At 34.7% G+C, this 21,025-nt stretch overlaps 4 protein-coding genes and 1 long non-coding RNA gene across 8 annotated transcripts; 1 reads left to right on the top strand and 4 right to left on the bottom strand.

Annotated features, from left to right (window-relative positions):
- Positions 1-1,148: 1,148 nt before the first annotated feature.
- Positions 1,149-4,922, bottom strand: LOC9313124. Of its 2 annotated transcripts, none has more exons than XM_021026553.1 (14): positions 4,678-4,922; positions 4,010-4,372; positions 3,727-3,891; positions 3,540-3,644; positions 3,377-3,460; positions 3,188-3,303; positions 2,980-3,081; positions 2,796-2,909; positions 2,646-2,702; positions 2,475-2,541; positions 2,326-2,379; positions 2,143-2,217; positions 1,689-1,724; positions 1,149-1,555 (listed from the first exon to the last, which is right to left on the bottom strand). In XM_021026553.1, the coding sequence occupies exons 2-14, from the start codon at positions 4,094-4,096 to the stop codon at positions 1,439-1,441; spliced, it is 1,179 nt and encodes a 392-aa protein (XP_020882212.1). In that variant the 5' UTR covers positions 4,097-4,372; positions 4,678-4,922; the 3' UTR covers positions 1,149-1,438. The 2 variants fall into 2 exon arrangements, with proteins under 2 accessions (XP_020882212.1, XP_002875389.1); XM_002875343.2 differs by having other exon boundaries at positions 4,778-4,922.
- A 763-nt stretch (positions 4,923-5,685) lies between these two features.
- Positions 5,686-8,776, top strand: LOC9313123. 3 transcript variants are annotated; one of them, XM_021025259.1, is made up of 9 exons: positions 5,686-6,079; positions 6,780-6,873; positions 7,054-7,130; positions 7,330-7,436; positions 7,525-7,610; positions 7,845-7,898; positions 7,979-8,132; positions 8,238-8,251; positions 8,338-8,776. In XM_021025259.1, the coding sequence occupies exons 1-9, from the start codon at positions 5,959-5,961 to the stop codon at positions 8,438-8,440; spliced, it is 810 nt and encodes a 269-aa protein (XP_020880918.1). In that variant the 5' UTR covers positions 5,686-5,958; the 3' UTR covers positions 8,441-8,776. The 3 variants fall into 3 exon arrangements, with proteins under 3 accessions (XP_020880918.1, XP_020880917.1, XP_020880916.1); XM_021025258.1 differs by having other exon boundaries at positions 5,705-6,079; positions 7,327-7,436; XM_021025257.1 differs by having other exon boundaries at positions 5,705-6,079; positions 7,321-7,436.
- Positions 8,777-9,614: 838 nt separating this feature from the next.
- Positions 9,615-12,432, bottom strand: LOC9311456 (uridine kinase-like protein 5). The gene is made up of 13 exons (XM_002875342.2): positions 12,151-12,432; positions 11,989-12,080; positions 11,835-11,904; positions 11,645-11,760; positions 11,468-11,564; positions 11,276-11,355; positions 10,908-11,186; positions 10,756-10,816; positions 10,618-10,678; positions 10,451-10,544; positions 10,299-10,371; positions 10,131-10,213; positions 9,615-10,038 (listed from the first exon to the last, which is right to left on the bottom strand). The coding sequence occupies exons 1-13, from the start codon at positions 12,245-12,247 to the stop codon at positions 9,847-9,849; spliced, it is 1,395 nt and encodes a 464-aa protein (XP_002875388.1). The 5' UTR covers positions 12,248-12,432; the 3' UTR covers positions 9,615-9,846.
- Positions 12,433-12,609: 177 nt separating this feature from the next.
- Positions 12,610-15,921, bottom strand: LOC9313122 (proteasome subunit beta type-7-A). The gene is made up of 9 exons (XM_002875341.2): positions 15,823-15,921; positions 15,358-15,519; positions 14,131-14,272; positions 13,900-13,996; positions 13,755-13,824; positions 13,552-13,656; positions 13,373-13,471; positions 12,964-13,051; positions 12,610-12,853 (listed from the first exon to the last, which is right to left on the bottom strand). The coding sequence occupies exons 2-9, from the start codon at positions 15,499-15,501 to the stop codon at positions 12,777-12,779; spliced, it is 822 nt and encodes a 273-aa protein (XP_002875387.1). The 5' UTR covers positions 15,502-15,519; positions 15,823-15,921; the 3' UTR covers positions 12,610-12,776.
- Positions 15,922-16,920: 999 nt separating this feature from the next.
- On the bottom strand, positions 16,921-19,495 carry LOC110228107. The gene is made up of 3 exons (XR_002331718.1): positions 18,897-19,495; positions 17,866-17,955; positions 16,921-17,171 (listed from the first exon to the last, which is right to left on the bottom strand). It is a non-coding gene; the product is annotated as an uncharacterized LOC110228107 (long non-coding RNA).
- Positions 19,496-21,025: the final 1,530 nt, after the last annotated feature.

Below are 21,025 nucleotides of genomic sequence, written 5' to 3'. Positions count from 1 at the left end.
ATCTATTTTTGTAGATATTCAATAATTATTTTAATTTTAAGTATAATACTCTTATTTGTTTTTTTTGTTTTTTTTTTAAAATAGAAAAGTTGTCGGAATTTTGTCGGAACTAATTTCGGTATATATTTATTTTTATTTTAAAAGTGGTCTGAAATTTCCGACGAATTTCCGACCACTATATGAATAGTCGTCGGAAATTTGTCGGAAATTTCCGACAAAATTCCGACAAATATTTCCGACAACATTTCCGACAAATAGTTTTCGTCGATAATTTCCGACGAATTTCCGACAACTTATGGTTTCCGACCAGAGAATTCCGACGAATGTGATTTTGTCGGAAATATGTCGGAATATGCTATTTCCGACGAATTTCCGACCAATACCTTTGTCGGAAATTGTGATGTTTTCTTGTAGTGTAATTACTAATATCGTAATCTAGTTACTTTTTTCTTTTCACACCCTAATCTAGTTACTTTTTTTTTTGGTGTGTCATAGGGAGGCAATGCCTCCCCGAACTTTATTACTAAACTGAAAAAATACAAACTAAATTCGGACATGCCTTGGAAACGCAGTTCCTCGGACATCATCCTCAACAATCGTCGCCACAGAAGGTGGGACAACCTCTAAAAAATGAAAACCTAAAGGTAATGAAAACGCATAGTTAGCTAACCCGTCGGCAAGACGGTTAGCCTCCCTATACACATGAGAAATTCGGACAATCCAGTCCCTTGAAAAAAAGCCATGGCACAACCGCACCAGGAAAGACAACGGGTTCGTCTCGCTAATCCCCTAATCTAGTTACTTATATAGAAGAGAAACTTCATTAAATGTTTTTTTTTTCTTTTTCCAAAAAATGTTCTTTATAGAACTACAATTTTAAATGGAATACATCAAACCAACGTAGATTGCAAACACATTATTCATATTTTTGTTACATCATATAATAACACAATTTTTTAGTTTATAAAATAAATTATTTATTAATCTAGTTGTTCATAGTATACGTAAAGTAAGTTAAAACTCATAAGACGAATTAAGTTTAACTTTTCAAACATTACCAGTCCATTTTTTACAGCTCACTGTAACTTTGTACCATGTTATTATTTAATCTAAAACACTGAAACTTCTAGCAAAAGTGAAATTGAGAATATGATCTAATAGATTTTTCCATTGCTCAACTGTAAAACCTGATAAAATGGAAGAGAAAAATGTTTACCTCTAACTCTATTCTCTCCCGGAATTCTCATCAACAATATGATTTAACAGAGTTAAAAAAAAAAAAAAAAAAGACTAATCAGATGTTAATGGATGTGCTTACAATTAACTTCTCTCCACGAGACAATTCTCTTCCATAAACACGAAATCAAAGCTCAGAGAACAAATTAACAGAGTAAACAAATAGAGTGGAAGACGGAGCGAGAGACTGTTATTTTACTTATTACCCGTGAGGCCGTGAAGAAGCATTGTTGTGAGCAGATGCTTCAAAATAAGCTTTTTCAGCAACATCCAATCTGTCTTGAAACATTGTCCACTCTCTCCTGCATCTTTCTCTCACCTGAAAACGGGAATATAGATACAAGTCATACAGAATTACAACGCAAGAGGATCCTAATCTTTAACCGAAATTAACAAGGATGAAAAAAGACTAGGGGATTCGTTGTATTATTCATTCTTGCATCGGTATTTACCCCTTCCCAAGGTTGTTTTCCTCGCTCTGGTTGTCCCTGTCAAGATTTCAGATGCACAGAGATTAACAATTCTGTTCTATGCATTTACATCACACGCTAATGTAGTACACTAAGTAGCACCAAAATGAATACGGGGACTGTGAAGCAAAATAAAAAATTTGTAGGCATGGGTATGTCAATGACTAGATGTTTCTACTGTATAAATGTGAATGCGTCATTACCGCATCGAAAAATAATTTCGAATTTTCTTACTACATCTGTGTAGGTTTTGAGCTTGACATGTATGGCTATATGATTAACACAACTACTCTCTAGAGTCTTGAAGGGGACTAGTTTTCCTATGATATATATTCAATGGAGTTTTGTTATACAATTTCCAAAGGCAGTCCACAAAATGCAATATTTTAGTTTTGTTACCCACAAAATGAAGATAAATATGGATTTGAAAGCATACTTGATTTCCGAGTGATGGAACACCTTGATGAATAATCCACTGAGCATCTACAACTCCAATTTTCTCGTGTGCGTTCTGTTAAGGCAAGTATGATTAATGAGGATATATAACGAGTGTATAGAATCAATGAGAGAGGGATCTAGATGTGCATATGGTCTGTAAAAAGGAAGCTGAGTTGCAGACCTGAACACATTTCCGAACGGCAAAGTCCAGACCCCATCCATGAACCAAATCGTTCTGCGGTTACAAGGTAACAATTGGAATTTGCTGAAGACGGTGATTTTTGAGTCAGTTAAAGAGAGAAGAATAGATAATTTGGTTTTCTTACATACCTGAATCATATGCCACACACAGCGCCATGCTTTGCGGGAGAAAACAGGAGCCATAATCTCCACAAATCTGATATTGGTTTTAATAGCAAGAATGATGAGACTATTCACTTTCTATGCAAATCCCTTTTGCTAAGTTCATTTATATTGATATAGTTAAGTAAAGTAGCATACGCTGCACAAGGAGGTAAGTTGGGATCAGTGCACCACCCATTCCTCTCCTCAGCATGCCTGCAAGAATAAACGAGGGGAGATATGAGTAAGTGTAGAACACTAAATATGATTTAAGAAAACAATTTAGAAACTTCATTATATTATTCTAACTTGTGGACTTCAGTGTCGTCTCTTTTCTTTGTCATTTCCCATGTGAGCCCTTCATATGGCTCTAACCCAGGCTGTGAGATTTCCAAACCATGTTTCTTCACCACGGCCAGATATCTGTCAAAGAAATTTAATCTTCATAACCTGGATTGGCTATTAAAAGGAAGTCCAAGCTTCAAAAACATACTTTTCCGAATCAAAGTGTTCCACACCAAGATCCTCGTCCCATATGAAGATATATTCATAGGGGGCAACTATGTCAGGATGAAGAAATCTCTTGGCATACCACCTTCAGGCAAAATTCATAGATTTTATTTTTAAGTAAATCAGTCACTATATAGAAACTCCTACTAGGAGGAAGATTGGCGTTCCTGCTTAGTAAAGTAGCCACTAACCATTTTGTTTGTTTCCGAATGCTCACATGAATGGCTCGCTTGGACCATTCAAACTCTTCCCATTCGCTGGCCCGGCCATCGTAGTGAAAGAGCATTATAGAGAAGTTATCTGAGAACTGAGACATGTAGAGTCAAGCAATAATTAAGTAAAAGAACGAGAGAAGAAAAGAAGTGTGGGAGGCAGGAAACCTTCTTCAACACAGTGTCTATATTTTTCCTCTGATCATAGCCAACCGTAAATGTTACTAGATACCGCTGCTTGATTGTTAAATCCTGCATGACATACCAACAAAATGTGACATGATCTTGAAGCCCTTCTCTAATCAAAGCCAGTAGTTTCAAATTTATGAACCTCATTAGGGTCACCCCACAGTCGACGGAGGTAAAAATCTGATTCAGGCGTGACTATATCTGGGGGTAGCCTCTCAGCACCACGGGGGTTAGTAGGAACCCATATCTGCAATAGCTCGAAAGTTCAATCATCATTTTTCTATTAAAACATAGAAAGTTAAACAAACAGTGAACCAAGGAATCCCAACCTTAGTGTCACTATAGTTATAGGGAGGGTCAGGGATGTCATTCTTGAGTTTGAGGCCTTTTGTCGAAGACCAAGAACCAAATAGTCTTTGTCTGGATATGTCCGAGTATTTATCCTCAATGTATGCGAGATCAATCGATGGAAACAATGTGGATGGAAGATTCATCTATCCATTTTCAAAATAAGAAGATACAAATCATCACCGTGTAAGCAATGACATAATCAAGTTTAAAATGAAAGGAAAAGGTATAGACATGCTGCACGAAGCGAAGATTTAATCTTACCTTAGTTAAGGTCAAGGTTGGAAAGGTAATACCCATAAGGAAACCAACAATAACCCCGAAAAAGGATGTTAATAGAAGCCTCATCATTTGACTAGGTCTCTCATATTCCACTGTATTTGTAAAGTTAATACAGATAAAGATGGTATACAAACAAATTTACATAGATAGATGTACCTGATATAATTACTGTACTGCCTATATATGTATTGAGAAAAGTGTAAAAGCACCTACCGGAGTATATATATACCTACAGGTTGTGTATCTGATATCTACTGTCTAAGCACGCGTAAAGCCGTAAAGTCGTGATACGAAGAACTGCACACTTTCATTCCTTCACTTGCATCACATTTTCAATGCTTCTAACTACAAAGCACACACAAACAAAGAAACAGCAAGAGTAAGAAAACAATCACAAAGTGTAACATTCAAAATCTTTACCTAATAATTCACAATAAAATCACAAAAATTCAATTTCACCATTCCAATATCAATTGTTCCTTGTTTCTTGACAACAGTTCTAAATTATTTCATTTACACCAAATCAGTTCGATCATACCAAAAAACAACAAATCCATTCTAAATTCTATTTAAGGCAATAACAATTCAGTGCCACAATAAACACTGCGACATAAGCACGGACAACAATGGAAGAACATGCGATCATATACCGAAATAGAAAGGAAACACCAGTTTCGGTCCTGTCTGACTAATTGACGACAACAAATTCAGAATTCGACAAACACAAAAACTCAGAAAGCGATCGATCACCATTAGTAAACGAATTCTAGCTTCAAAATGTTTGGATCTTCTTCAGCTTTGGAATCCAGAAATGGTCCACGCTTTATCGAAATTACTGCAAGGAAACGGCAAAATCGGCAGCTCAAAGAAACTCGAAAGTTTTTGTAAAATTCTCTCTTGTGAACTTCGGAATTGGGAGTTGATTTACTTCGTAATCAACCAAAGGCCCATTAAAGGCCCACTTTCTTTAAATTGGGCCTTTCTTTCATATACACATGGCAGAAGGAAATAGGAAGTTATAAGCAGCAAACGAAACAAAAAAAAAGTTAAGCTAACCACGTGGCAGCTAAACAAATAAAATTTTGATAAACACTGTATATTTTTTTTTTGTCAAAGATGATAATCACTGTATATGGCAGCTAAACAGATAAAATTATGATAATCACTTTCTATGATTATGATTATGAATATACTTTACCTTAGAATAAAAAAATAAAACTATACATCAACAGGTGTTCATTTACCTATGTTGCTTCTTATTCTATAGTGTTTTTTTTTTTTTATAAACTTTTTAAGTTAAGATATAGTATAAAGTAAAATCAAATTTAGTATAGGTTTTTTCTTATTCTATAGTGCTTTTTATTTATTAAAACTTAACTTAAAAATAGTATAAAGTAAAAAAGATCAAATTTAGTATAAATTAATCTAATAAGGTTCTAATTGTTTGACTCAAATTATGATAAAATTTGTTTTTAATTCTCTTAAAGAATAAACTTGATTAGTATGGCTCAAAAAATTTACTTAATTCCTATAAAAAAAAAAAATTTGTTGTATCAGTCTAATCCAGATTTATATTACAAACTCTCATTAACTACAAATATATGTATTTAGAACTATAGAATATACTTTGGAAAACTTCCCCTTTACATAAAACGACGTCGTACTCATTCTTGATCTGCCCAATCACAAATCAACAAAACAAAACAATTTGCATTTTTTGAATTTATTAAATCGAAAAAACTGGGATCTTTGTTTTCTGAGATTTTCTCCTTCTATGTTTGAACATTGAACATAAAAACTGTATTTTTTTTTTAAGTTTCCAGCAAAAAAAATTGAAACTTTAAGTGATTGGTATTTGAATTTGTATTTTTTTTTGGTGGGTTTCTTTTTCGGGATCGTTGTCGTGGATTTTTGTAGCAGCTTGAAGGACGATGTCGTCGTCGCCGGACATTGCCGGAATTTTAGATAATACGAAGGAGCTTGATCGGTTAAGGAAAGAACAAGAGGAAGTTCTTGTGGAGATTAATAAGATGCATAAGAAGCTTCAAGCTAGTAAGTGTTTCCATTTTCAGCCGAAAGTTTTGGTTTTTACTATCCAAATTTGTGATGAACCAAATAAGAAGCTTTTTGATCTTCTTCTCTTAGTGTTGATTTTCAATTGGTATTGATTGTGTTTGATTAGTTATGGTTTTTTTGATAATTTTGGTTTGGATCTTCAAGTAATTAGACTATGTAGTAGATAACATTGATTTAAATTAGATACTGAAAAGTTTGAATTTTGAATACAATTATCTGCCAAATAAGAGACTATGTAGTTAATCATGGAAGTTTTGTTGTAATGTACATATTGGTATTATGCTTCAATGGGGAAAAAGGGAGGATTTTTAGCTAATTTCATAGTTTTCCTTTTGACATTTGTTCTTGTGGATCTCTAACTTGTTTGAGGAGTTTTTAATTTTCGCGATTAAGCGCTTATTTCGTAATTAGAAAGTATCTTTGTAGCGGAGTCGATTTATCGGTTTATCTTATGGATCAAACTAATGCAAGCTTATTTCAGCTAGGATAGCTTTGTGTTAATGCAACTATATGACTGATACCAAATGTAGTAAATTAAAGGAGTCACAAACAATCTCTTTTTGCTTGTTTATGAATTCGCGTGACCATCAGCGTTTGAATGATCTTTTATGGAGGCTCTAAGACTCATCCACTTGGTAAATTATCTGGCTGACTCGTGTATGTGTTTGAAATGCAGCGCCTGAGATAGTTGAGAAGCCTGGTGATACTTCATTGTCAAAGCTTAAAAATTTGTACATTCAAGCAAAAGAGCTTTCAGAAAGTGAAGTAACGTAAGCCAGATTTCTTCATCATTTTCTTTCAGTTGGTTCATCGTCGAATACACAAGTTTTGAATGGTTTGGAGTGATGATACAACTATAATGGCAGAATTGTCCCTGTGCTAAAAAATATATTCTCTGAACTTATATTGCTTGAGAACCATTAATCTCTAAAGCTTTGTGTTTAACGCAGCGTTTCAAACATTCTGCTTACTCAGTTGGATGCCCTGCTTCCATCTGGACCAACCGGGCAACAACGCAGAAAATTAGGTATACTTCGATTACCATTTAGACTCTTCTTTGAATATTTTGGGCTAGTCTTGTAATGTTTACACTTCGAACAACATTGTTCTTGTGAAATAGATAAGTCTTGATACTCTTTTGTGTCTCAAACCTCCAATGATTTGATATATATAAGAGGGATTAAGATTTTCCGATGCTTGTAATGATATCACATAAGTGGCAGAAGGCAACGAACAGAAGAGAAAGAGAATGAAAGTAGATTCAGATGTAACAAGAGTTTCCCCTTCCATGAGAAATCAAATCGAGGCATATGCCAGTCTAAAGGGTGAACAGGTACAACAACAGCTACGTCTTTCTTTGAGTTAAATCACTTGTTTCCTCCAAAAAAGGCAAAATTTTTTGTGACATCTGATTTATGCAGGTTGCTGCAAGAGTCACAGCCGAGGATGCCGAGAAGGATGAATGGTTTGTGGTGAAAGTTATTCACTTCGACAGAGAAACAAAAGAGTAAGCTCAAACCCATTTAGTAAGATTCAGACATTGGTTAGGAGAGGGAACAATCTATATTATCATCAATTGTATGTGTATATATGTGCTTAACTTTCATGAATCTGATGGTCAAGTATTCATATATTTGGATTAAACTTGTAGATAGCCGTTATGACGCAATTATGGTATTTTTTTTTTCTCTTCTATAGATTCATATATGGGTCTAAATATTGTTTCAAACTTCTTTTACAGAGTTGAAGTACTTGATGAAGAACCAGGAGATGATGAAGAAGGAGGTGGCCAGAGGTAACTAAGAGCTCTTTATAACTCAGAAACTTTCGCAGTGACATTGAGTAACTTTCTGATTATTCTCTTGTAATCTGTAGGACGTATAAACTATCAATGTCTTGTATTTTACCGTTTCCAAAACGGAATGATCCTTCAAGCACACAAGAGTTTCTACCAGGGAAACACGTGTTAGCTGTATATCCAGGAACCACAGCCCTCTACAAGGCAACTGTAATAAGTACCCCACGAAAGGTGAGCTTTCTTCTGCACCATTTCAAGCTCATTTCAACAATGTAAAAGATAGAAACAAACTAACCTCTAGACACTCAAACCTGCATGTTCCAAATCCGGTTCCAGAGGAAATCTGACGAGTAAGTTCCTCTACCCCTTTGTTTGAAGCACTTTTGGTTAAGATTTAGGAATCCCAAATGCTTATGATAATTTCTGATTATATCAGGTACTTGCTAGAATTTGATGATGATGAAGAAGACGGAGCATTACCTCAAAGAACAGTGCCATTCCACAAAGTGGTAGCTTTACCAGAAGGCCACCGCCAGTGATTTTAGATGGATACAATGAAATAAGAGACGATTTCCTTAGGCCAAAGTATAAGTTAAGAGTTGTGGCGTTTGTTTGTGATGATGACTTTGAAGAATAAAAAGGTATGTTTTGACTTTTTATTATTCAATTTGTGATAAAACTACTCTAGTTACAGTGTAACATTTAAATGTGTATATATGTGTGGGTATGTATATCATATTGAGAGACAATTTTAAAATTTTACATTTTACAAGCTTTTGTAGTTTTCATCCTATATCACAAAAGCTTGTATTTGCAGTTAATTCTGCATTTGTGATTACCAACCTTCTATAAACTAATATTGTATTCGACTTTTACTGAACTTCCCATAAACGGACGTCGCATCTATAAGTTTATCGAACATTCCGCAACGATTCATGCATCCACGACCGAAAACCGATAGACCAGAAGATTATCCTCTTATATGAGTCATTAAATCTGCATTGTCGACCAGATGTCCGATATACATTCTTTCCTTACTTGGATCTCGACTTGCGGTTCCCGACATTTCTTTAAACTAATCCTGAGCCACAAATGACTACTTCTCATGTGCCATTTAGTGGTTCACCATTCACCTTAGGAGGATAACCTATACCAGCTAAAAGGTCTAGCTGGGTAGAGACTAAAGACTGGTAACAAGGTTGTAGCTAAAACGGTACCGTATGGATTTTATGGCATGCCAAGACCAATTCTTCTTGTTTTGTATTGGATGATGATAATTGCAGTTCGGCTACTAATAGGTTGATTACATCAAAGGACCATGCTTCAGTGCAGCTCAACATTGGTCATCTTGGTGCTGATGGAATCTACACTGGTCAATTCACTACCTTTGCTCTCTGCGGTTTTGTCCGTGCTCAGGTTTGTCAAGTTTAGCTTCTTGATCATGAATCTTGTATTGTAGCTATAGAATTGGTCTTGGATCATTTTGTTGAATAGTATTATTGATCATGTAATAGTATTTTGCTCTCTTCAAACAATGTAGGGTGATGCTGACAGCAGTGTCGATAGGCTATGGCAGAACAAGAAGGTTGAAGCTAAACAACAGTAAGACCAAAAGGCAGTAATCTTGTTTCTGCAAAGATAATTTTTGGTTTGAAAGATAATGGAATGAGATGTATGGTTCTTGTTAACCTGGAACTAGCAATGAAACGACAGTAATCTGTTATCTTTTACACAAATTCAAGTCCTATTAGACCAAAATAAATCAATATTCTGTGTTTCAATGTAATGTTATGTGTAGTCGATAGGATAAATATTAGCAAAACAGAAGAATGAAGATGGGAGAATCTTAGGACGAATTAGAAGGTTATTCAAGTTTTGTATGTTGATGAAGGCATGGCTCCGTTGGTTACCGAGTAGCTTAATGACTATAGAATTGCATATTCTTTTAGCTTAACTTGAGATTTGCAGACAAGCTTGATACTTTTGAATTAATGTTGTTTGTACCAAAGTAACGGTCTGCAAATTCTCCCATGCCTGGAATCACACGTGAGTCCTCATTGAGGGATGCATCGATTTCCGAAGTCACAATCTTTAGCATTGGGAATTTCTTGCAGAGTGCATGGATACCTTGAGGTGCCTGCGATTTTTTCTTGTGTTAGTAATAATACTGATGACATATTAATTAACTTAGAAAAACATTGACAAGAGGTTTGTTTGGTTGGTCTTTACTGCTATAAGATTGAGAAAGATGATATGTGATTCTGGAACACCCTTGCTCAGAAGCAAAGTTATAGCTTTCACTGCCGAGTATCCTGTTAACACTTGTAGAAGGTTAGAAATTTCCGCAACAAGCTAAGTGTCCAGAAATATGAAACCTTTATATGGATTTCTACAAACCTGAAGCTAGAACAGGGTCAAGGAGGAAGACATGTCTGCTTGAGATATCTTTCGGCAACTTCTCATATATTAACTGCAAGAAATATTTTTTGAATGAGCAACTGTTGAGCTGAGATGTACGGGAAACATGTTCGAAGGCAATGGAATCAGACCTGACGACCATCGTTATTTTCTCTGTGAATGAGAATTTTACCAATCTTAATTCCATTGCAGCAAGCTCTTAGTGCATTCTCCATGCTTTCTCCACTATAAATATAGAAAACATAAAGCTATGAAGTAGAGGCACAATCCCGAGACAACAAAGCTTTGTATTTGGTACCTTCTGATCACTGAGACGCCACACAATCTCTTGCAGAAGTCGACTCCAGTGTACACTGACCCTGTTAAGTTTAAAGAGATGGAAACTTAAGTAACGTTTAATCTTAGCTTCGCTCAAACTTTTTAGTGGTTTAATTACCTGTTGGAGTGGTGATCTGTTTCTCTGTGAAAGGAAGATGACCAAGTCCATGTTCCACGACCTGAAACAAAGATATACACCTCCAGTCTTAGTTTTGATCCTTCTAAGAAACCTATCGTGAGAATTTAATGTTTGTTATAGTGCCTTTTTACCAGTCGAATCAATCGGTCAGCGTAAAAGACGAAATCATGCTTTGTTGTGTTGATGTCGCGGATAAGAGTATGCATTCCTTTGATCTGGAATGTTGAAGATATGATGAAGATGTTTGAGTATATCTTACAGAGATTGTGTTGGCACAGCTTTGTACGGATATGTTGAACAATAAGGTCAATTGCAACATCATTGTCTCCTCCTCGAGGAATGATTATGTCAGCGTACTTCATCGATGGCTGGATGAATTCATCAAAACTAGGCTTCACAAACTTTGTATACTGAAAAATGCAAATATGTGACGATGAAAAACTAGAACAGCATTATATAACCATCCATAAACACATTCAGATTCAGGCTATCATTGGACCTGTTCAAGCACATTTTGGATGTTTCTTCCTCTCTCGACGGTATCACGTTGTATTCTTCTCGAAAGCCGTACATCAGCATCTACATTGGTCAATTGCAATGTAATCTTGTGAGCTTATGACATTAATAATCAATGTGGATATAAAACATTGTGGCCTTGAATGAATCATCTATAGCTAAGGATACAACTAACCTGTATCAACAAAGATCTTCATGTTCATGAGATCACGAACTCGAGGATCATGAAGAACTAGGATTCCCTCTAAGATGATTACATCACCAGGATTAACCTGAAGTATATCAACATTAGGCCATAATTAATGTTGCTAATCAATAACTAATAGTTTTCAGAATCTCTTGAAGCAATTACCGGACTTGATGATTCAATGCTCTGGTGGATTTTGAAATCATAACTCGGAATGTTCACTGGTTGTCCAGATCGTAGTTTCTCCATACACGAAAGCAACACCTCGGTGTTGAATGCGTCTTGAATCAAAACGAAACAAAATTTTAAGAACAAATTTGAAACATTCTCAGATCAATCAAATCGATTTTCTCACCAGGATGATCGAAATTATATTCATGAACCTTCTTCAGTTTCTCCTCACTAAGCGAATGATAAAACGAATCCTGCAATCAAACACGACTGTTCTTTAATTTCTCAATAGATTCGTGATGTTTTTTGATGAAAACAGATTATGAGTTAATAATTACTTGGTTCACAAGGACAACACGTTGATCGTGTAACTGAGACATGATCATATTGCAAACCGTCGTCTTCCCGGAGGCGGTTCCTCCGGCAACACCTGAATTAACAGATCGAATATATCAACGGAATCAATATTGAAATCTCAGAGAAGAAATCAAAAAGCGTACCGATCACGAAAGGCTGTTTAAGAGGAGCAGGAGCTGAAGGAGAAATATAGTCACTGATCAAACAGTGATCTCTAACGCCATTAGATAATTGCTCCATCGTCTTCTTCAATCTTATGTTAGTCTTAAAGGCTTGCTCAGAAAAATCAAAGAAGAAGAAGAGAAAACAAATCTGAAGAAAAAAAAAAGATAGAGTCGCTCTTTAGTAACGTCTTGTATGGATAAATTCAAGACATTGGCCGTATCTTTATAATATTTCCTATTTATAAGAATGCGTAATAAACACGTCATTAAGTGACAAAAGCGACGTCGTATATTCTTGACAAAACAGTTTACGACGTCGTTTTTAAACGAGATAGATGATGAAACAATTGATGAGATTTGGTAAACCAGCCGGTACAATTTAGCTCGGTTTGCACAAACCAATAATTAAGGGAAAGTTTTTTTTTTTAGGATTCGAGAGAACGAAGTCTCCAAGTCTGATCCTCTCTATTGAAATCTAAGATGGAGATTCGAATGATCCTTAAACATGGGAATAAGACAAGACTGAGAAGATGAGATCATGAGAGTACACAGAGCCTTGATGTAGATCAATGACAAAAGCAGAGATATGAGATTGATATATTGATTCATTCCTCCATAGCTTCACCGACTTCTGTAATTTCGACTCGCTCCAGCAATGGGGTGATTTTGGTAAGAAGAACCTCTGTTACACAAGCAACCAACAAAATGAAGTGAGAAAAACCGAGGATTCAACCAGCTAAAGCCGAGGCTGGCGATGCTAATTTCTTTGTTGGGATTTCGAGAGTAACTTACCGGTTTTCTTGGTGAAGGAATAGCCTTTGCTGCTGACATAGGTTCTTGGGTTTGGTTCCATGTAATTCCTCAGATATTCCTTGTTCCCCTGTTTACCAACACCGTGTCAAATAATAAGCTCAAAAGCAACAAAAAAACATACAGATGTAATGCGAAAGAGTTTGTTTTGGTGGTGAATAACTTGGTCAGCTAAATGTGTAGAGGTTTTAGGATTGCACTAAACCAAATGGAGAGGAGGTTTTAAATTTATCTAATGGAAATGCTAAGAGTTGGGTTTTGTGGGGTTTGATGGCAATTGACTTGGTCACTGTAATGTCTATGAGAGGATAACTTAGGAGTCTTACATGCTGACCAAAGGGAGTTTTGTAGATTAATCAAAGGTACTGGTTAAAGCAGTGTGAAGACAAACCTTTGTGATCACGCAGATGTCCACGTTGCTACCACTACCCAGGTCATTGAATATACCCGAGCATATGGCTTCAGCGACCAGCTTAATTCCTTCATCCCTCTACAAGATTTTGTAACAATAAATTATCAGACAGAAGAAAATAATGTCTCTGGATATTAAAAGGTGAATGGCTTACTTACAGTCAGGCCTTCTTTATACTTTGCCTCAAACACAGACATAGCAGCAAGAGAACCAGAACCCATTGTAGCGAATGGAAGAGTGTCAGTTGAACCGTGTGGGTATATCTGTGTATAAGACAAATAGTCAAACATGATATGAATAACAACAAACAAACAAAAAATATCTTCTCACTAGATAGCATCTATCGGAATGTATAACTTACAGTATGGAGATGAGGGCCAGTGATATCAACTCCACCAAGCACAAGAGCAGCAGAGACATGACCTTGATAGCTGAAATGTAACTTAGTCAGTTAAATAATCTATGTTTCTTTAAGACGAATTTTTGGAGGAGAAAAAACAACTTACCTGAAAAGATGTTTTTTGAGAAGGGTCAAAGCAGTAATGACCCGAGAGTCTCGACCAGTCTGGTAACGATGCAACCGCAGCTGTGAGCTGACCATATCTGGACAATGAGAAAGAAACCAAGATAACTAAGCATCAGGTTCTGTGAAGCTATGCATTATGCCAGTTAGATTCTGATTTCTTTGACAGAGAAAACAAAATCTGCCACACTGAAGGTAGAAAGTATATATATACCAGTGACTGCTTCAGTGTCAGCCGCAGTTCCTGCACCACAGCAATATATGTTTGGTGCCATATAGTGAATCTTCTCACAGTTCTTATCAGCAACAATTGGCCCCTCAGTTGCTCGGGTATCTGCCCCTAGTATCACACCATCCTATGCAAACCCGAATACTGAAATCAGTTGTCTATTGCTTCCACAATAATATACTAAAAAGCAATCAAAAGACAACAGTAAGAGCACACGAACACCGAACATCATTACGCGTTTGAATGCTGTTCTCTAGCCTATACAGAGAGGCCAACAATTTTGGTAACATCCATCGAGTGCCAGAGTCACTGAATGGGTAAGTCACCAATCCCTAATAAGAGCTGATAATAAGCACCGCCATATTGGTACTAAGTAAACCTAGTTGTGGATGAAAGCTTACAAAGTTTTACAAGATACAACTAAAACAAGCACATTAAGTAGAGCGACTAATCGATGCGCCTGCAATACTAAAAGGGCTCAGTCTTAGCCTCCACTTCTTGACTGAACAATTCTACAAAGGATCTAATTTCAACATCCACAATACAAAATTCAGTGCATCTTAACACAACAGTTCCCATGACTAGTAAAATAGAACATCTCACAGCAAACTATTACTATATGCAATCTATAGGCAAGAAACTATGGGGGAATAAAAACTATTACTATATCACATTATCCTATACAAAACCCGAATATCAAAGTCAACATTATAGAGCTTCCACAATCATTTACTAAAAAGCAATCAAAAGACAACAGTGAATGCACAAGAACACATACATCATTACACGTTTGAATGCTGTGCTCTAAACTATACAGACAGACAGAGCTAATGATAAGAACCACCAAATTATCACTAAGCAAAACCTACTTGCAGATGAAACTCATAAAAGGATTTATCATGCAAAACGGAAACTGCTCGTTAATAACGACCCCAAAGAGTTTAACAGGATAAAAGTAAACAATCACACTAAGTAGAGCAATCTAATCACTGTGCCTGCGAACTCAGTCTAAGGCCTCAACTTCTTGACTAACCAATTCTACAAAAGATCTAATGCCAACTTCCACAACACAAAATTCAGAGCATCTTAACACAGTATCATTAACACTCAGCTCATTTTTCCTAAGACTAAGAACAAAACAGTTCCCATCACAACAAACTATTACTATATGCAATCTACAGAGAAGAAACTATGAGAGAATAAAAACCATACCTTGAAGATCAAACCAACGATGGTTGTACCAGTCTTCAAAAAAGAAGGAGCTTTAAGACCCTTTTGTGTAAGCATATCATTTCTCTTACACAGATCGAAGCTAAACCCACCCTTTGGCGGAACATCTACGGCTGATTGCGACATTTTTTCAAATTGACCAGCCTACAATAACAAAAAAGTTAAGTAATTTAGCATCAAAAACGATTACCCAAAAGAACGAACTAGTTTTCCGAATTCATCAGAAGCAAATTTGAGATTTGGATTGGATAATCTCTTCAATATCAAAGAGACAGTAACAGGAAAAAAAAAAACCCCAATAAAAGTTGAATCAAAAACCCTCGGATCGAGAACCTTAATGGCCGTAAAATCGAATCGAGCAAGAGAGACTTCAAGAAGAGAAGTGCGAGAGTGAAGAAGGAAGAGACCAAAAAAAAAAACTCAGCTTAAGAAGAAGAGTAATTTTACCTAGATGAATTTTGCTTGAATCGGAAAATAGAAGCAGAGAAGAGAAGAAGAAGAGAGAGGTGAAGCAAAAGTACAAAGAAAGACGGAGAGTTTTCTTCTTCCCCAATTAACCTTTAGAGCCACTAACACTTAGGGGCATGTTGGTCTTTATACTATTAGAGACTGAACTTTTAGGTTTGAATGGGCTTTTTCTTCCTTGTTGTTGAGCCCAATAAGGATACAGCCCAAGTAAGATGAAAGATTTTAAGCGTTTCAGATCTGTTGAAGCAAAAAGATCCCTAATTTCTTCGAAGTAGATGTTACGATTAGGGTTTTCTCAAAGATTCGTCTCTGACGAACTTCAATTCGAGAAATTGGCGTACCCATACCACGTTGCTCTGGTCGCAACACAGTTTTGTTTGATGCAATATGCTGCCCGAAGGAGCGGATCTGACATTGAGATCTCAAAACTAAGCTTCCGTTGGGTGATGGGTATATTGGCTTCGATGATGGTGTCTCCGTATCTGGCTGCCCTCGTCGTCCGTGGCTACTACAAGGCCATTGGTTCTTCCTTTAGAGATTATGAAGAGATGGCTATGGTTATTGGTTTCTTATCGCTCATGTTCTTCTCTGTGAACTTGTTCGGATTCTGGGGATTTGTTTTTATTCCAGTTTCTCCTCCTATTCTCGCTTTGGTTGTGCAATTTGTGATCATGAAGCGAAGAAACGACATGAGGTTCTGAAGAGTGATTTGGTGGTGATCGGAGAAGAAGAAGCGTCGATAAGTGATTGATTAATTAATTAGACTAAGCAAGTGTTAAAAGGCCTTTTTGGGATCGTTGGTAGTAGTAGCTTTTTCTTAATTAGTAAAACGTATCTGTTGTGAAAATTCAGGTCTTGATTAGTGAAATATGCTTTATATTAATCAAAGTCCTATTATACTCTTAATTTTTTGAAATTAAAAATTATATTTTTAAAAACAATATTCACATTTTCTTATTTAAAAAGAGTGGGTTTTATTGGCCCAAAAAAAAAAAAGGATTCAAGCTTGTAAGCTTTTTGGGATATCGATCTATACTATTAATTGGGAAGCATTGGGTAATAAATAACCTTATAAAATGTAAAGAATTACAAAGAAATGCCATTACAAATTTTTGATTCTACAACTAAATAAAAAAAATCGTAGAGGGGTGAAATTGAGAATTTGCTTGACACTTACACGCGGATCTCGGGTCTAAGGGTCGGACCTATATCCAACCATAGTCGGTAAAGCACGCGGGTCCTGCGTATTGTGAATTTGTATCCGTAACAATCATATTGGGCTTCACCTATTAGGGCCTTTATGATGCTCTCGAATTTAGGATTGAGATCTACAGTAATTCAAGTATGAATAAATTAAATTCAATACTTTCAAATATATTTCCATAACAAGCAAAGCTATAAATTCGAACTAAAAAAATATCACTTCACCGATATTTCTATAACAACCCAATCCCGTATATTTCGATTATTAAAACAAAACTTATTTCTTTATATTCGATTTCATTTATTATTTTTACCAAAAATAACAAAATCTCTTTAAATTTCATTTAAATTCGCATTCAGTTATTAGTTTTACCAAAAAAAAAATCTATATAAATATATCAGAACAAATCAAGTATATACCTTAATTATTCTTATTCGAAAATATGGCAGTAGTTAAAGTTTGAATAAATTAGATTCAATAGCTTCAAAGATAATACCATAACAAGCAAAGCTATAAATTCGATTAAAAAAAAAAAAGATCACTTCACCGATATTTCTATACCAATCCAATCCCATATATTTTCTAATATTAGATTTCATTTATTAGTTTTTACCAAAAATAACAAAATCTCTTTATTCTGTATTCAGTTATTAGTTTTACCAAAAAAAATCAAAATCGCGAATCAAGCATATACCTTAACTATTTTTATTCGAAAATATTCTCTTTGGCGGTAGTTATCTAAACCCTAATAAAATGCTAGCCGACTTTGGATTAGTATAAATATAGGATAAAGAATGCCATTGAAGTTACACATTCACCTTTTAAAGCAATCAGCTATTCTCTTCCCGTTCCTTCCAAGAAAATGGCGGCTGCACCACTAGCATTCACCGATCTTGCTAAAATCAAGCCTTTCAAAACACAATGGAGCATCCAAGTTAAAATTGTGCATTATTGGACTCAATATACGACATACACAGGGGAAACAATATAAATGTTTCTTGCTGATACATCTGTAAGTAAATATCCCATTTTCAGTTAGGTGAAATCGTTGAGTAAACATCAATGTCATCCTATTATTAACACGAGTGTTTTTTACTCATATACAAGGTACTTTGATCCATGCCAATATTAAGAAACAACAAGTGAACAAGCTTCAGAGGTTTATCGTTTCTGGAGAGTGGCGTATTGTCGAGAATTTTACACTTGCCAAATCAATAGAAAAATACCGTTTTGATGTCAAATTTATAGTATAACCGCATAAGGAAACGATGAATGTGGTGTTCAAGAAAGTTTTTCGGAACCTATAAGACTAAGGGTTGCAAGAGACATTTGTTCTAAGAGGTAACAACCAATAAGAAATGATTCAGATCGTTCTCTGTTATACTATAATAATTTCTTCTTCTTTTATATTTTTTTTTCTGTGAACAGGTACAAGCTGGTATGAAAACGTGCCTTTGGCAAGTAAAGGAGTTACTGAAATCAGTTTCCAAAGAAGAAATGAAGTGTTTAGAATCGCCATTGAGTTATTTCCATTTTCCTTTTCAGACAATCTTAAACATTAAAAACAAAACACCTTAACTTTGTTTTCCAAAAGTTAATTGTGTTTGTAACTTTATATTAGGCAATTGGCAGTTAATGTGTTCATATACATAATCAGTAGCCCAGTTAAAGTATTATCAAACCAGAACACAAGTTAATGGATGGCCACTCTAAAATTTCGTAAATCAATCAAACAAACAATACCAAAAAATTGATTTCTACAACAATTTTACAAAATCTAAATTTATAACCGCAGCTATCCTAACTACCAATTAAAAAAAAAATAGAGAGTAGTTTTCATTTCACTAACCTTTAACATTATATAGGGCTGTGCTAACTTCTCCACAGCCAAAATCAATAGAAGCCTCCTCCATGTGAATGTAACGCCGAGATTATGCTTGCATGTATACATTATACATTTCCAAACTCAAATTTAATAAAATCATTTAACATACAATGAAAAAAACGTCAAGCCTAAACCTTTCTCTCAAAATAAAATGCTTAAACAGTAGCTAACATGTTCTTCAAATAAATAGTGTTATCATTAAAATATCACTAACCGTTAATATTGCCCCAGGATTCTAAATAGCTCAGAAGATGACATTGAAATTCCATTCTTCAAAAGAATTTAACTCTAACAGTAGCTAACATGTTCTTATCGACTAAACAAAAGTGTAAACTGAATCATTTTACTAACCTTTAATATCTATAGACAATCGAATTTCTAAAAATCTTAAATCGGAAAACAGACGATTTATGTAAAGAGATTGGTTTACTAGCTAACACACTCAAATTAACGATCCCACAACTGACGATTTATGTAAAGAGATTCAGATTTCTGTATTCTATATGTAACGATTTGGGTTCTTGACATTTATTGTCCAAGAACTCAGTTCAAACAGAAAATTTCAAAGATTCCAAATCGAATTGACAAATTTTTTAAAAAAATATGTCACAAAAAACACAATCAAATGCAGAGCTTACCTCTTTTATGAATTTGACATGAAAAGAGGTAAACGGAGACGTAATAGATCGATTATTAGACAATTTTGGGATTGATTCTTAGAAAGAACAATCGCCTGAGATTTGTAGGATGTTGTTTTTTATCACCGATAAGAAAAAAATTGTTTTTTCTTTTGCAATTATCTGTCCGTAACGAAAAAAAAAATGAGTCATATATTTATCTCTATATTTAATCCAAACAAACAAACGAATAAATGGATCCGTTGCAATAGTATTATGATTAGGGTCTATATATATTTCGGCCCACTATATTAAAATTTGGGTTTAGCGTTTCTCTTTTAATAATTTTCATTGGATCCCTTTAGCAAAAATTAATAATAACCATTGGATAAAGTTATAAACAATAATTTAGTATTACCAAATAAATTGTTTTACATTTTATTAAAATCTACATTATTCTATAAAAATCATAATCAATATTATAACTAAAACATACCAATTCTGCAACTGCCCAAATTATTTATATATTATTTACCAAAACCAAACAAAACTATGCAATCATTCAACAATAAAAACTTACTTATTTTTAACTTATATTTCTATTCTAAATGTATAACTAATCAAACATAAAACAAATTTGTGTACCAAATCTTATTAAAAACACAGAATATAATTTTGTAATAAATTTCTAATATTATGGTATATATTCATTATCTAATTCCCAAAAAAAACAAAAACAAAATAGTTTCTTAAAAACTACTGAAAAACAAACAAATTGATTATATATTTTATAGAACACATTTTTTAAAATATAAAATCCCGCACGTATGTGCGGGTCATGATCTAGTATTAATACTAATACTACTTAGTCAAGGCAATGAACATTCTCCAAAATCGAACTTCGGAATCATTCATTCATGATTATAGGTTCACTTAGTTAATTACAAATCTGATCAGATTAGGATTTAACAATTTAAACTGAAGATCATTTCTCAAAAAAAATTTAGTGAAAATGTATGTGTTGAGAAAATTTAGGTTTGATCGATTGCTATTGTTACTCATACTGTTATTGTATAAGTGAAACTGTGAAACCAAATCAGAAACAGAGTGATTCGTTTTAGTGAAAATGGGTACAAAGTATAAAAAATATCATTTTGAGGCCAAGAAAATATGAAAAGGATCTTGAACCTCCTAGTCCAAGCTATATATATAGCAGTGTTCTAAAAAGCGGTCTAGGCGGTCGTCTAGGCCCCGACTAGGCGCTAGGCTCTTATGCTACGCCTAGATAACCGCCTTGACCGCCTAAAATTACACAGATCTTGTTTAATGTATTTTTTCAATTTCAATTAGAATTTTATTTTTATATATAGTTATAATTATTCATATATTATTTAATATAAATATAAATAAATGTTTTATCTAGTTTTTCTTTATAATTTCATAATTTTTGGTTTTATATAGATTTTGTATATAGCT

Source organism: Arabidopsis lyrata (genome assembly GCF_000004255.2).
Source record: "Arabidopsis lyrata subsp. lyrata unplaced genomic scaffold ARALYscaffold_5, whole genome shotgun sequence".
NCBI lineage: Eukaryota > Viridiplantae > Streptophyta > Magnoliopsida > Brassicales > Brassicaceae > Arabidopsis > Arabidopsis lyrata.
The sequence above is the reverse complement of the archived record's forward strand: the minus strand, read 5'-3'. Positions and strand labels throughout refer to the sequence as shown.